Here is a 14,096-nt window from a genome sequence, read left to right as displayed (position 1 = left end):
AAAAGCAATATGGGATGTCAGGTGTGAGAAACCATAAGCATCGATTTCTAAATTTAAAAAGTCAATGACAATTGATATGCTAGACAGAATTTCTCCTTGTGGCCACACTAATTCGATAACAAAGTCATTTTGACCCATTTTGCAGTTGTGGCCCATCCTCCTCCACCAGGGAATTCTTTCGCATTCTGCCAAGAGCATTTGATCCAAGCTGGTCAGTCATTTCTCTCCTTCCCTTATAGGCAAAGCAGCATTTCAAAACAATGGGAGGATCTTCTGGATCAGCTGCAAAAACGACAACGCTCCCTGAATACAATGCAGGAGATTCTGGGCCTTCTGAGGGACATTGATGCTATTACAGAAGAGCTGAAGGAGCTGCAGGTACTGATCCCTCTCCAACAGCACACAACTGACACCGTTACCAGTATGTGCCCCTGAAAAAAAAAAAAAAAAAAAAGTATTCCAGGGGCTGCTGTGGACTACAGTACTCACTTTCTGGTACCAACATAAAAAAAAATAAATCATTTATAGAAAATACACCATTCTTACATGGGCGTCTAACTGTGAATTTCATCATTGCTGGTACCTACATGAGAAAAAACAGTCTTTGTTACAGGGACTCTCTCTAATCAGAAAGCCAGATATGGTATTGCTAGGAGTGCACTACAGGTTCAAATTATGTAGTAAAATAAAGATGGTACATCTCTCACCTAAATTTAGAAGTCTGAAGGTAAAAGTGGGGAAAAAAATAGCCTCCTGTTTCTATTCCAGCTAATTCCAGTGAATTACCTTCTGGAAATACCTCCAGTGATTAGAGGTGGGAACTAGCTCAGGCATATGTCTGGGTTTTAGGTACCTAAACTTATAAGAGAGAAAAATTCTACTGCAAATGCACAGTGATTGTTGTTAGCAAGAATTTCCAAGTGTCAGAGCCCCATATCTTCTCTTTAGCATAGGAAATAACTGGTTTCATTTTGATTTTGTAATGGCAGACAGCATATATACATTCTTTAGAAAAATTCCTAGAACTGAAGGATGCGTTGTACCTAAATTGAAAAAGTCAACAGGTTATATAAAGTTGTGCATTTCAAATTAAAGATAAGAACTATCCATAAGTTATGAATCTGTCTGTCCTAATGTTAGTCAGCAAAGAACATCTAACGATAATAATGTTGTTGGAACCATGCTGGCCTGAGGATATGAAATGAAAGAGTGGTAAAGAAATATAACACCCTACATTGGACTAATTGATGTAATTAGAAAGAGGACAGACTTTAAAACATGCAATTCCTTCACCAAGCCCAAATAAAATACAATGAAATAATTACTGTTTTCATTATTTAGAAAGCAAAGTCAAGAAAGTTTCTCAAACAAAAAAGCCCTGCATTTGAAATATACCATTAAATGGGGTATTGCAGAATTCTCCAAATACAGATTGTGAATCAGTCCGCATAGGGATGGGTGTATAGGAAAGGGCTATTCTTGTGCACAAGATTTCTGAGACCTTACGTGCCAACAGAAATAACTTAGATGTAAAAACAGATACTTACTTGAAGAGACCATTGCTGAAGTAGATGATAGAAATGCTAGATTCTTGCCATTATCTTGTGAAATTGAAAGAAAAGTATGATTCCTCTAATGAGGCAGCTTTTCAGCTTTACATAACTGACATTGTTCTTTTACATTTAGAAACTATCAGAGTCAACAGGAAACTTTGAACTGATTTCTTTTTGTACTGAGCCCTTGGATGCATTCTCTGCCAATGCCTTTTGTTTCTCACTTTGTTTGCAGGCACTAGTGAATTCCCAGGACTGTGGGAAGCAACTTCTAGAAGTAGTAGATTTGCTGCAAAAGCACAATTTGGTTGACTCGCAGATCTCTTCCTATGATGACAGATTGACACACATCACTCAAAGGACAGCAGAAATCAGCAAGGACAGCACAGTTAAACCAGAAGTGCTTTATGCAAAAGTTCAGATGCTTCGTCAGCTGTATCAGAACCTTATAGCTCTGAGCAAAACACGGTAGGACTCTGCTTATGGCTCTCCTCTTCCTGATCTGGATGGTCAATCAGTCCCCCTTAATCGGAAGACAGTTTCCTCACATTTGAATTTTTTTCATTTCTCCATTTATAAAGACATAACACAAGCAACTTAAATGTTTTTTATTACAACTGACTGAAAGAGATGACTCACTATTATAGATAAAGAATAGATTCATTCTCAGCATTTCTTTTGATCTACTTTGTGTAGTTTGAGTATCATGTGGTTATCTCCTCATCTCCTAGAGGAAGAAGGAAATTTTATTTTGTTTCCCATGTTTTCTTGCATGAATAGATTAAGCTATCACAAAAAGGAGTTAGAGACATTCAAATTTTCTGTTTTCAAGATTCTGAAGCTCTTTGATTATGCTATTCTGTACCATTTTCTACTTATTCTGATTTAGAATCCTAATTCTGACTTAGATATACTGTTTGTTTCTTTGTTTCAGAAAATCTCAGCTAGAAGAGGTTTTGAAGCTATTTGAATTCTTCCGTGACTGCAAAGAGGAAGAATCATGGATCTCTGAGAAATGGAAGCTAGCAAGAACAACAACATTAGGGAAAGATGTCAGCCAGATTACAGCTTCCATTCAGAAGCACAAGGTATCTTATCCTGCTAGTAGTGTCTTTTCTTTGTATATAGCACAATTTCAGAACATCTACATTCCTCAGTTAGTCAGTGCAGCACTTATAAGAAAACTATCCAACCACTTGTTATCTCAAGTGTCATGACCAGTGTTTGGAACTTAAAAAAAAAAAAAAAAAAAAAACTTTTTTTTTGTTTTTCCCAATCACTTTTCCTAGCCAGGAGGGATATGAGGAAACAAAGAGATGGTGTAAAAAAAAAAAAAAAAAAAGGACTGATCACTAATAACAGCAGTTAGGATGGGAGCCCCATGGATAGTATTGTGTAAACTGTATAGAAATAACCACTTTTCCTAAAAGCTTGTTGTGGACTAATATCACAAGTTCAGCTATATGAGCTACTGCCTTTTTCTCGCAAAGAATCATTGTAAACAAGTGTAGAGACCTTGTTTGTCACTCAGGTGGACTTGAGCGACAAAACTGAAACAGAAGCCTCTTTGGTAGTTTTAATGTGTGTGTGCATCTCTTTATGTATTTGCTGCTTTTGAAAGGCATAAGACACCTGAACTGGTGGACCACAAACAAATGTCTCCTTCAGAGAAGACTGTATATCAAACTTGCCTTTGCAAAAAGTTGGACGATTATTTGTGTGTGGGGAACAGGAGTCAATCATCTTAGGGTTCAGGGAAAAGTCACAGGCACAGACAAGAAATAGGGCTCTTGCAAGCATATGTATTGTAGTAGGTGAGAATAGGAACCCCCCTTTTTGTTCTCAGCTGGTGGTGAGTGAATGAGTTGAGCTCACTTGTCTCCTGACACTCTGCTAGGCTCTCGAAGCAGAATGCAACTCCCACAGGGCCATTTGTGCAGATGTGATGAGGAGGGGCTGGGAGCTGAGCCAGAAGAATCCTGCACGTGAGGACGACATCCTGAGACAGACAGACAACCTCCAAAAGTTGTGGCAGCAGCTCCAAGATGAGGTGGCTAATCGCAAAAGCCGCCTGCAGGCAGCAGCTCTCATCAAACAGGTAAGCAGGTCTTTGCTTATGGGAGACACAGATGTGGTTTGGTTCTGCCCTGCATCACTGCATACAGGGCAAGAGTGCAAGGAAGTCTTCAGGTGTCACTCAGTCATCAGAAAGAGATCTCAAGCGGCTCAATCTTGCCCCTCCTGCAAGCCAGCTAGGCAGGGGATTTGAGTGGTTTGTGCCTAGCGGAGTACTGTGCCTGGGGGTTGCTCTCAATTAAAAACTCTAATGGAAATATCTTGCATAACATTGCTGGTGTACAATATTTTTTGAAGGTGGGATCTGGGTAGCTGTGTGACATTTTTTCTAAAATGAAAAAAAATAATAACAATCAACCCACACAGAAAATCTGAACAGAACAAGCACACCATAAGGCTTGGATCAACCATGATCTTTTTTCAAAGCCTGGGAAACATCTCACTGTGACTTTCTGACCTACACAGGTCTTTTACATATGCAGACATTCACACACCTGCAGATAGGTAGCTCTTATACAATCAGCATTCACAGTTCACATTACAGAATCTCAGGTATTCTTATTATTGTCCCTTTCCCTCATTTTTTCCTCAGTCTGTTGCTTGAACAAAGCTTAACAGCTCTGTTCTTGACGAAGTCTAAATTCTCTCCTCTATCTAGTAAATTTAACATCATTCTTGTGTTTTACTTCTTTCTTTTCCCTTCACTACTATGGTTTTTATTTTGTTGTTTGGCCATCTTTTGCGGGAAAAAAAGATTTGCTGTAGGCTGAGTTCATTGTTCATTGCTGGTTAATTTTTAGAGCATTCAGAAATGAGTATTTTGGATTTATGAGGTGTCTACCAATGTTGTACATTCCAGCTTTCTTTCAACACTGCCATTAAACAGCATAAACCTTTAGTTAGGTTTCTTTAAAGAGTTATAGAAGGCAATGTTTGAACCTATTTACTCACCATGATTCTCTGAACTATCTGTACGTGATATAATAATGAAGAACATCAATGACTTAAAGCTTTAGAGCCAACTTACTTATAGCTGTCACAACACCTGGAGGTAACCATATAGCTATAGACCTAATGTCATTTCTGCCTTATTTATTATTTTCAAAAGAGAAAGGAGTTGGTTATGAGACATTCAGGATGAAACCATGCGCTTTCTAATACTGTGTTCCCTTCAGTACTTTGCTGACATTGATGAAGCAAATTCATGGTTGCAAGAAAGGCAACCCCTTCTGGCCAGCAAGGACTATGGAAAAGACGAATCGAGTGCTGAAGCACTGCTGCATCGTCACTTGCGCCTGGAAAAGGAGATTACAGCCTATTCCACAGAGATGAGACGTCTGAAAGAGCAGGCTGATATTGCAGCAAAGCAAGCACCAGCTGCAGTAAGTAGATGAGCGGTCATGTCATATTTTGTTCATTTGTTTTATAATTATTAAAGCTGGCTAGAAATGTCACACAGAATATTTTTCAATTGAAAAAAACACTGTTCTAATGTTATATATTTTCAGTAAGGTATCAATTTCAACAGAATTTTATTTTCTAAACAAAGAGAATAAAACTTTAAGTTTGAATTGTTGCATTTCAGGATGGAATAGGTTATGTTTTAAAATTATCTTGTCTGTGATAGTTTTATAATTTTATATTATGGAAATTATATATATATATATATTTTTAATTCAGTAGAAATATTGAATTGGAATTGAAGCAAATTTTTAGATGACAAACAAGTTCATTGACCAGTCTTAGCCTACCTCATGTTCTGTGAAATGCTAGAAATATGCTCATCTGTATAGTTATTTCCCTCCACTGCTCTGCACAGATCCCATCTCACCCTTTATTCCAATAACAGTATTCATTTCAGCTAGCTTCAAAAGTATTAAAAATTAAAAAAAAAAAGACATTAGGATGCAGATTCTTTGGTTTGTTAGCAGTTTTTAAAGTTAAGAAAACCCATTGTTGATGCGGGCACAAAATGAGAATTTTTAGTCAGAATATTTTAAACTGACCTAAATAAAACTTCTTTAAATAAAATCTAAATGTCTTTCAGTTATTTGGTTAGTTATTTCAAAATAATAAATAAAAAAGGAAACACATTCAAACAAATACTGGAAATGTTTTGTTTAGAAGGTCTGAATGTTGTGGTCTGAACTAGCAAGTCCGAATTTTCCTTCTGCATGAATTTTTTTATCCAAATCATAAATATTCGTCCACTTGATTGTGTTATATTTTCCTTAACAGATGGTTAAGACGGAAGCCCCAAGTGACTTGAATCAAAAGACAACTAAGCTACCATTCAGTCGAACCTGGGCCACATATGAAACTGCATTTCCTGGAAGCTCCAGTACAGATGTTCATTTTGTTCCAGAGAACATCTGGAAGACCCAAGATGAAATAGACTCACTTTATGAAAACCTACAGGACATGGCTGAGGTACAGCATTTCCATTAACGTTATGTGTTTCATTAAAATAGCCAAGTCCAAAGCAATGCAAAGTGAGGTTAAGTGCTGTGCCAGCTTCTGCTCTTCAGTTACAATGCCTCAGTCAGGAACAATGCAGCTGCTATTCAGTGTGGAACTTGCAGGGTTGAGATTATCACTGAAGTTTTGTATCAAACTGCATGAGAGCCTGTGTATTCACTTTATTCAGGCAAACTTCCCATTTACCTTCCAGTCTTCAAATGTTTCTGAAGTGAAGAGTGGATCCTTCTGTGTATTCCTAATATTTGCTTGCTGCAGCTGATAGCCTGTACCTGCCGGGGGGGGGGGGGGGGGGGGGGGAGGGGTAGGGAAGAAATAAAATACAATAAAAAACTCCTAAATCTTTGGGCTGTCACAATGCTGAAAAATGTAAACAAATGTAATCTGAATTCTCCATATTCTCCATTTATTAACTTTCACTCCTACACTCCTGCCCAACAAACCAGCAAAAACATGTTGTGTGGGGTGAATCTTCAGTCAGCAGCAAGAAGCACAGTGGTCTTGCTGCCTGTCCAGGGCTGAGCACACTAACTGCTTCTCTTAAACTTACAAATCACTGTTGCTCTGGGAAGAAGTATTGTGAGTTTAACATCTCTTTAACATCTTCATCAATGATCTGGATGACGGCATTGAGTGCACCCTCAGTAAGTTTGCAGATGACACCAAGCTAGGTGCGTGTGTCAATCTGCTCGAGGGTAGGAAGGCTCTGCAGGAGGATCTGGATAGGCTGCACCGATGGGCTGAGGTCAACTGTATGAAGTTCAGCAAGGCCAAGTGCCGGGTCCTGCACCTGGGGCGCAATAACCCCAAGCAGAACTACAGGCTGGGAGAGGAATGGTTGGAGAGCTGCCAGGCAGAGAAGGACCTGGGAGTGATGGTGGACAGTCGGCTGAATATGAGCCAGCAGTGTGCTCTGGTGGCCAAGAAGGCCAACGGCATCCTGGCTTGTATCAGAAACACTGTGACCAGCAGGGCTAGGGAGGTGATCGTCCCCCTGTACTCGGCTCTGGTGAGGCCGCACCTCGAGTACTGTGTTCAGTTTTGGGCCCCTCGCTACAAGAAGGACATCGAGGTGCTTGAGCGGGTCCAAAGAAGGGCGACGAAGCTGGTGAGGGGCCTGGAGAACAAGTCCTACGAGGAGCGGCTGAAGGAGCTGGGCTTGTTCAGCCTAGAGAAGAGGAGGCTCAGGGGTGACCTTATTGCTCTGTATAAGTACATTAAAGGAGGCTGTAGCGAGGTGGGGGTTGGCCTGTTCTGCCATGTGCCTGGTGACAGGACGAGGGGGAATGGGCTAAAGTTACGCCAGGGGAGTTTTAGGTTAGATGTTAGGAAGAATTTCTTTACTGAAAGGGTTGTGAGGCATTGGAACGGGCTGCCCAGGGAGGTGGTGGAGTCACCATCCCTGGAAGTCTTCAAAAGACGTTTAGATGTAGAGCTTAGGGATATGGTTTAGTGGGGACTGTTAGTTTTAGGTCAGAGGTTGGACTCGATGATCTTGAGGTCTCTTCCAACCTAGAAAATTCTGTGATTCTGTGAGTTTAAGGTAACACATTCTGTTCTCTGTCAGCAGTATCTGTCACTAAACATCAAAACTACCAAGCTGCCACCTGTGTATTGTAGTTTATTTAAACGCAAGGAAATTTTCCTTTAAAAGACAAAGTAGTTGTTATAGCAACACCTAATCTTTCATCTGTTTTACAGGACAGGAAAAAGGCTCTGGAGGAGATGATTGGATATTACCGCTTCTGTAGCTCCTGCGAAGCATTTCAGTCATGGATGAAAGAAAAAGAGAACATTTTTCGGACTCTTCAGCCTCAAGCAGACAATGTGGAAGTCATGCAACAGAAATATCAGGTATCCCTTTTTGCTGCTTGCAGATGACCCCTTTTAAATCAGACTGACCTTGGGAGAATGGATAGACATCAGAAGTGAAGTTTTGAGAGTTCTTCATTTGTTGCAACTTACAGTGTTGTGCATAGATCAGATATTCCTTTGGTATAAATTAGGTCAAGCTTATTGAAGCTGATGCAATTACGTCTAACTTTTCCTGTGGACATGATATAATATTAAAATATCATGGTGTAAAAGGTTGCTTTCTGTGGTTTCTGTTATGGCACTTAAAGAAAAATGCCATGTGAAGAAAAAATCCTATTTGCACTTGCATCCCTATGGGGTGGGACATACGTGCATAGACATAATGTGCACACCAGGAGGAGTCAGAAGGACTATAGGGGAACTGCATGTGCGGGTTTGTATTGTGTCAGTAGGCAGGTAAATGAACAGCAAGGTGGAGATGTCACCTGTCAAAGTAGAAGATGAGTGCCTACAAAATATGATTGAGAACTGTGTCTGTAGAATTGGAAAAAAAAAGAAACACCTCAAGTTCTTCTTCTTGTACCTTTTCTGTTTTAGAGTTTTTTAACAGAACTGGCTGCAGGGAAAGGTCAACTGGGAGAAATTGAAAACTTAGCTGCTAAATATGGAAAGAGCAGTCCTGGCAAATCTGCTGAAATCCAGATTTGGTTGCAAGAGATCAATAACAGGTAAAGGTGCTACTGGGAAAATGGGAAAATGCAGAATGTCAGTTGGTGGCAATTGGAGAGCCGACCTTTTCATGCCTAATCTAAACTGCATTGAGATTTCCAGCATGATAGATTTTTAACTCCCAGAACTATCCTGAGGGGAGAGTTTTGTATGTAGCTGAAGTTTGCTGAGCTTGGTTCCAGCTGTCACTAACAGCATGGGAATGGGACAAAAGGGGCAGGTGCTGCTTACCTGGGGCCAGCAGTCTGGGGCTCCCCAGAGCCAGGGCCCATCAGGTACAGGGGAAGCTTGTAGCCCTAATGGTGACAGGAGAGGCTTCACTCAGGATGGGAAATTCATCTTTGGTGAGGGCCGAGGGCCTTGGTCAGCAGGGTCATGCTTGGGCTGGGGCAGGGCGGTGATGCAGCCAGGCTGTAGCTTGTACCCAACCCCGCAGCATCAGCCTCTGAGGAGAGCAGCAACCTAGGGCTGGGGTCAGCCCTTGCATCTCTCCCTTCACTGTCAAGTCTGTCCCTGCAACCACCAACAGGACAGGGCCCTTGGGTCCAGCAGCCAAACCCCAATGGGGGAAGAAGAGGCCCATGGGCTTGCATGCTCTAGCCTCTCTTCACAGCATGGCCATCCCCACGCCTTGCACAGACCTTCACTGGGGCAGCCTGCTCAGGACTGCCCTGGGCATGGCCAGGGCATGTGGGTTCCAGGCCAGATCAGAGTCCCCACAGAGATGTTTCAGGGGGACACATTGCTCCATGGACTAGGTCTCACAGCAAGAGCTCATGGCTGAAACAGCCTGAGCTGACTGTCTGTACAGCAAGGGCTGGCTGCTCTGTATGGGATGGGGAGCTGGGAGCCAAGGGGATGGGGATGGGAGAGGGGCCCTGGCAGGCAGTGCCAGTCCCATAGGGAGGCAAACAGGGCAGGCCCAGGATGGTAGCCAGGGTCAGATGTGAGTCCCAGCTGTCCCCATTGTCACTAGCAGGAAGACGGCAGGCCTCAGCTGCACTAGCTGTAGGTTGGTCCCAAGTCCAATGTCATACATCCAGGACTGGGGGGTTCCCTCAGGCCCCCGACATTGAGATATTTAAACTGCAGCATTTTGCATATCTGTGGCAGGGAAAGCACAATGCAAATCCATTCTCAGGTAACAGTAGTGGATTCAACCAGTTCTATTTATATTGTACTGCAGCAACTGATTTGATTAATTGGTTGGGGTGAGGGTGCCCTTCGCAAATATTGAAAGGAACAGTAAATCCTGTTTGTCTTCACCATGTATGTTTGGTACCTGTTGTATACATGTTCCTGTACATTCCACCCAACTGGAACTGTGAGGCACAGCCAGGTCCCAGTTTTAACCAGTGCTGCTTATTTGCATCATGTTAAGTGTTTCTGGTCACCTGAACAGGATTCCCTTGTTTGAGATGCCACTGCGATGAACTCTGAGGTTGCTGGGGAGCACTGTTGTTCACGTCCTCAGCCCACTTAAGTTCTGATGAAGTCTGTTACATAGGACTTCAATGAATAGAAAAAGGATATATGCTTACCTCCTTGCTTTCTGAATACAACTCAGAAACAAATCTCACTCTGGCTAAAATTTTGCATAAGAAAGGCTACACATTGAATCTGTTTTTTAGGTGGTGGCATGTCCTGAGGTAGTGGCTGAGGCTACATGCAAGTAATTGAGTTCTCTCTCTCTCCAAGGTGGGAATGCATGGAATTGCTGAAAGAGGAGAAGGGATCAGAACTGATTGGAGTGGCTGATGTAAAGACATTTCTTCAGGACTGTCAGGGCATCGGAGTACTACTACAAAACAAGATGGTACAGCTCAGGAATCTGGAACCAGGGAACTCACCTGCTGGGCTGGAGTCAAACAAGCGCAAACTGTCTGCAGTTGAGAGAGAGGTCCTGGTGATGGAGAGGAAAATTGAGTACTTGAGGAGTGTTGCAAAATCGTAAGGAAACTGCTCTTTGTTCCTGTATTCCTTGTTAATTTTCGAAGATAATGTTGTAAATGATGGCTATGAATAGAATGAGCAGCCTGTGAAGTTTCCCTTGGAATTTCTTTATAGTATTATTTCTATACTATTTTATAAATATTGTTTCTATAGTATTACAATATAATATATATTTCTTGAGTATGCCTGTGTGATTGATAAAGTGTTTGTTTCCAGGCTTTGCTGTTGTAGAAGGAATCTGTAAAAACCACAGGATTGTTTGTGGCTCTGTCAAATTGCCTCTACTAATGGGAATTAATTCCACATTTTGTACTTGTTGTCATTTAGGTCCTGAAAGACAGTAATCAGGGGAGTGAAGTAAAGATAACAGAGAATTGTGCACTAGGGTTTGAATTTGAAATAGGAATTTAAAGATGTTTAGTTCTTTGAGTCTTCTTTACATTCACAATGGAATGAGTTAATTGAACCACGAGAATGTTACCAGAGTCTTTCAAGAGGCTGTACTTTATTCAGTACACCATTTTCACACCAATATTTCTTTCTAGTTTAGAGTATTTGGTGCCTTTGCTGACATTCTTTTTAACAGAAATGTAAATATTCAAATCTATTACTTTTTAAAGAGCCTTGTCTCAAGCTTTAAATGCCCGAAGCTGTTCATACGATTGAATGTATTTGATTTCTTGCTGTAGCATTAAAGACACCAACCCTGCAGAGAGCAAGGCCATCACAGAGCAGGTGGAGAACATGGAGAGGCTTTTGACAAAGCTCAAGTTGGAGACCCAAAATAAGCGGGACGTTCTGCAGCAGGCTCAAAATCAACAGTCCTTCCTGCAAGACAGCCGCAGGCTCCTGCTGTGGGGAGAAGGCATCAGGGAGAAACTGAGCAGTGAAGAAATGGGTGTGGACGTGGCTTCTGCAGAGCAATTGCTGAGGGAACATCAGGACCTTCTGAAAGAAATTAAGTCTCAGAAGGAAAGGTAAAGAGATTCTGTCAGGCTGGGCAGAGTGGAGTGATATTACAACAGTACTGTGAAGATGAAACTTGTCTGTTGTGTATTTAAGTTGTGTGTGAAAATTACGCTGAGTGTTTTTTTAAATGCTTATGAAACTTAATGTCAAAAGGAGATGGCTGAACACAAAATCCAGTTATTTTTTGCATTCTTATACTGATGGCAAGAAGAGTGAGATGTCTATTTGGAGTAGTGTTTCACAAGTTCTCCTGACACTGGAATAATGCCACCTGCACTTTATTTCATTTCACCCAGCTCTTTTCTTCCTAGGCCTTATGTTTCCAGTTGCTATCATCTTCAGTTCTGTTACTCTGTATCATTATAAAGTTTCAGATATAGAGCTGGCTCTTCTTGTCCATTTAATGGGAAAGCCTATTTCTATGGGTTTTCAAATCAAATAGGGAAATCCTTCCTACCACCTCTAGTCTGTATCCCTGAGCAAACAACTACGTGCACTTTGTAGTGTACAATAATGGCTAGCAGGGAAAGAGCAAGTGGGAGGGAGGAAAGCTTAGTGTCTAGGTACTGCTGAGAGGAAAATTAGCTATAGTAGAAAAGAATTCATATGCCCTCATGCAGTGAGTTATCACTTTTCTTTCTTTTTCTTTGTCACTGGGAAGATTTGTGCAACTGGAAGAGCTTGGGCGCAAAGTAATCCACGAACTACCCAGTAATAGCAGGACCAAAGATGTCCTACAATACATGGAGAGGCTTGCCCAGGAGAACAAAGAGCTGGAAAAGATGTGGGAGCAGCGACAGAAAAAGCTGCAGGATGGCTTGGAATTGCAGAAGTTCAACAGGGAAGGAGACCGTATCAATGCTGCCCTCTCTAGCCATGAGGCCTTTCTCCGGGGAGATGACCTTGGGGTATGTACAGCAGCTGATTTTGTTTCTTCCTAATTCCTCTCCCCATCCAGGGAGTCACAACAATTTTCTTAATTAAATCAGCTTCCTCATTCTTATGGTTATGGCATTTTCATACACTGAAACTCGACTTTCAGGTTTTATTCATGTTCTTATGTTCGTATTCATCATAATGAGAAGGAGACACATTGTCTCAAAAACATTTTTAAAAATAGCTAGCGTTGTAATCTATTGCTATGTTTGCATGTCAGATGATTTAAAAACAGTTCAGTGACCGGTTTGGTGTCTAATGCTAAAAAAAGGTTTTGAGCTTGAACATAATTAGTTTTTTTCATTTAAATAAAAAACTCAGTTTAGAAAAAAATACATTTTTTCTTTTCAATGATTATGTTAAAAATGTTAAACCAAATGAAGGTAAAAACCAAATGCAGATAATATTCACAAGATCAGTGAAGGAGAATTTAATTCTCCCTCACTGGAGATTTTATTCATTATGGCCATGCTGGCATATACATGTAGATGCAGAATACAGATTTTCTTAAAAGGTGAAAAGGAACCATAATGTAAGAACAAATATTAGATGGAGAAACAGATATGATACAAGCCTAAACACATCTGTTGCTTGTTTATAGCCCTGAATATGTTATGCATGTGCTAAATATACAGTGTCCATCTGTCTGAAAGAGAAAGGGGATAGTAAGGTCCTTTTTTTTTCATTGCGACAGAAACAACATATGACCTAGAAAAAAAACATTCAATATTTCTTTCTTAAATGCAGGACCATGTAGATGCTGTTCGAAGCCTGCTGAAACAACATCGTGAATTTGAACAAGTGCTAATGGCGCTGAAGAGACGAGTTGAAGCACTTAATGAAAATGGGGTGAACCTAATAGAAAGCGGGCACTTTGCATCTCACGCGTGAGTCCAGACTCCTCCTTCCTTTTTATTCCAAGGGGGATTTAGAAAAGACAGGGATTCCACAGGAAGGATTTAGTTTTAATAAATTATCCAGTATGATTAGAGTGAAATTAAAATCTTTCTCTAAGACAGGATTCAGACTCCAAGGACAGAGGGCAATGGCTTTAAACTAAAAGAGGTTAGATTTAGGTTAGATGTTAGGAGGAAATTCTTTACTATTAGGGTGGTGAGATACTGGCGCAGGTTGCCCGGAGAAGCTGTGGATGTCCCATCCCTGGATGGGACATCAAGGCCAGGTTGAATGGGGCTTTGAGCAGCCTGGTCTAGTGGAAGGTGATCCAGCCCATGGCAGGGGGATTGGAACTTGGTGGTTTTTTTAGGTCCTGCCAAGCCAAGCCATTCTATGATTTGATGTTTACAGACTGATTTGCTGGATGAGGGCAGGGAAAGGGGAGTATTTTAGAAAGATATAAGCTTCCTGTTCTCTCAGAACAAATAAGTGAAATGTTCTAGGTTAAAAATGGCAATTTACAGAACACTAGAGCAATTCTTCTTTTATCATAAACTATGTATAGTGTTAAAACTGCTTTAACATAATCACATTAAATGCTTGCATGTTTCATTTTTTCTTTCACTTATCAGTATCAGATATGTTTATAATGTATACAGTATGTTTGCTGTTAAAAAATTACAAATGTCT

At 40.9% G+C, this 14,096-nt stretch overlaps 1 protein-coding gene across 1 annotated transcript in view; it reads left to right on the top strand.

Annotated features, from left to right (window-relative positions):
* SPTBN5 (spectrin beta, non-erythrocytic 5) overlaps positions 1 to 14,096 on the top strand; it is a 106,281-nt gene that overhangs the window by 19,195 nt on the left and 72,990 nt on the right. Inside the window, exons 11-22 of the mRNA XM_068683943.1 lie at positions 240 to 378; positions 1,789 to 2,021; positions 2,488 to 2,641; positions 3,451 to 3,651; positions 4,805 to 5,011; positions 5,868 to 6,059; positions 7,809 to 7,961; positions 8,520 to 8,650; positions 10,350 to 10,601; positions 11,294 to 11,581; positions 12,235 to 12,481; positions 13,257 to 13,396. Of these exons, the coding sequence (XP_068540044.1) occupies positions 240 to 378; positions 1,789 to 2,021; positions 2,488 to 2,641; positions 3,451 to 3,651; positions 4,805 to 5,011; positions 5,868 to 6,059; positions 7,809 to 7,961; positions 8,520 to 8,650; positions 10,350 to 10,601; positions 11,294 to 11,581; positions 12,235 to 12,481; positions 13,257 to 13,396 (2,337 nt within the window). The remainder of the gene's footprint in view (positions 1 to 239; positions 379 to 1,788; positions 2,022 to 2,487; positions 2,642 to 3,450; positions 3,652 to 4,804; positions 5,012 to 5,867; positions 6,060 to 7,808; positions 7,962 to 8,519; positions 8,651 to 10,349; positions 10,602 to 11,293; positions 11,582 to 12,234; positions 12,482 to 13,256; positions 13,397 to 14,096) is intronic.

This window comes from Anas acuta, chromosome 5 (assembly GCF_963932015.1).
Source record: "Anas acuta chromosome 5, bAnaAcu1.1, whole genome shotgun sequence".
Classification (NCBI taxonomy): Eukaryota; Metazoa; Chordata; class Aves; order Anseriformes; family Anatidae; genus Anas; species Anas acuta.
This window is presented reverse-complemented; position numbering and strand designations above follow the sequence as displayed.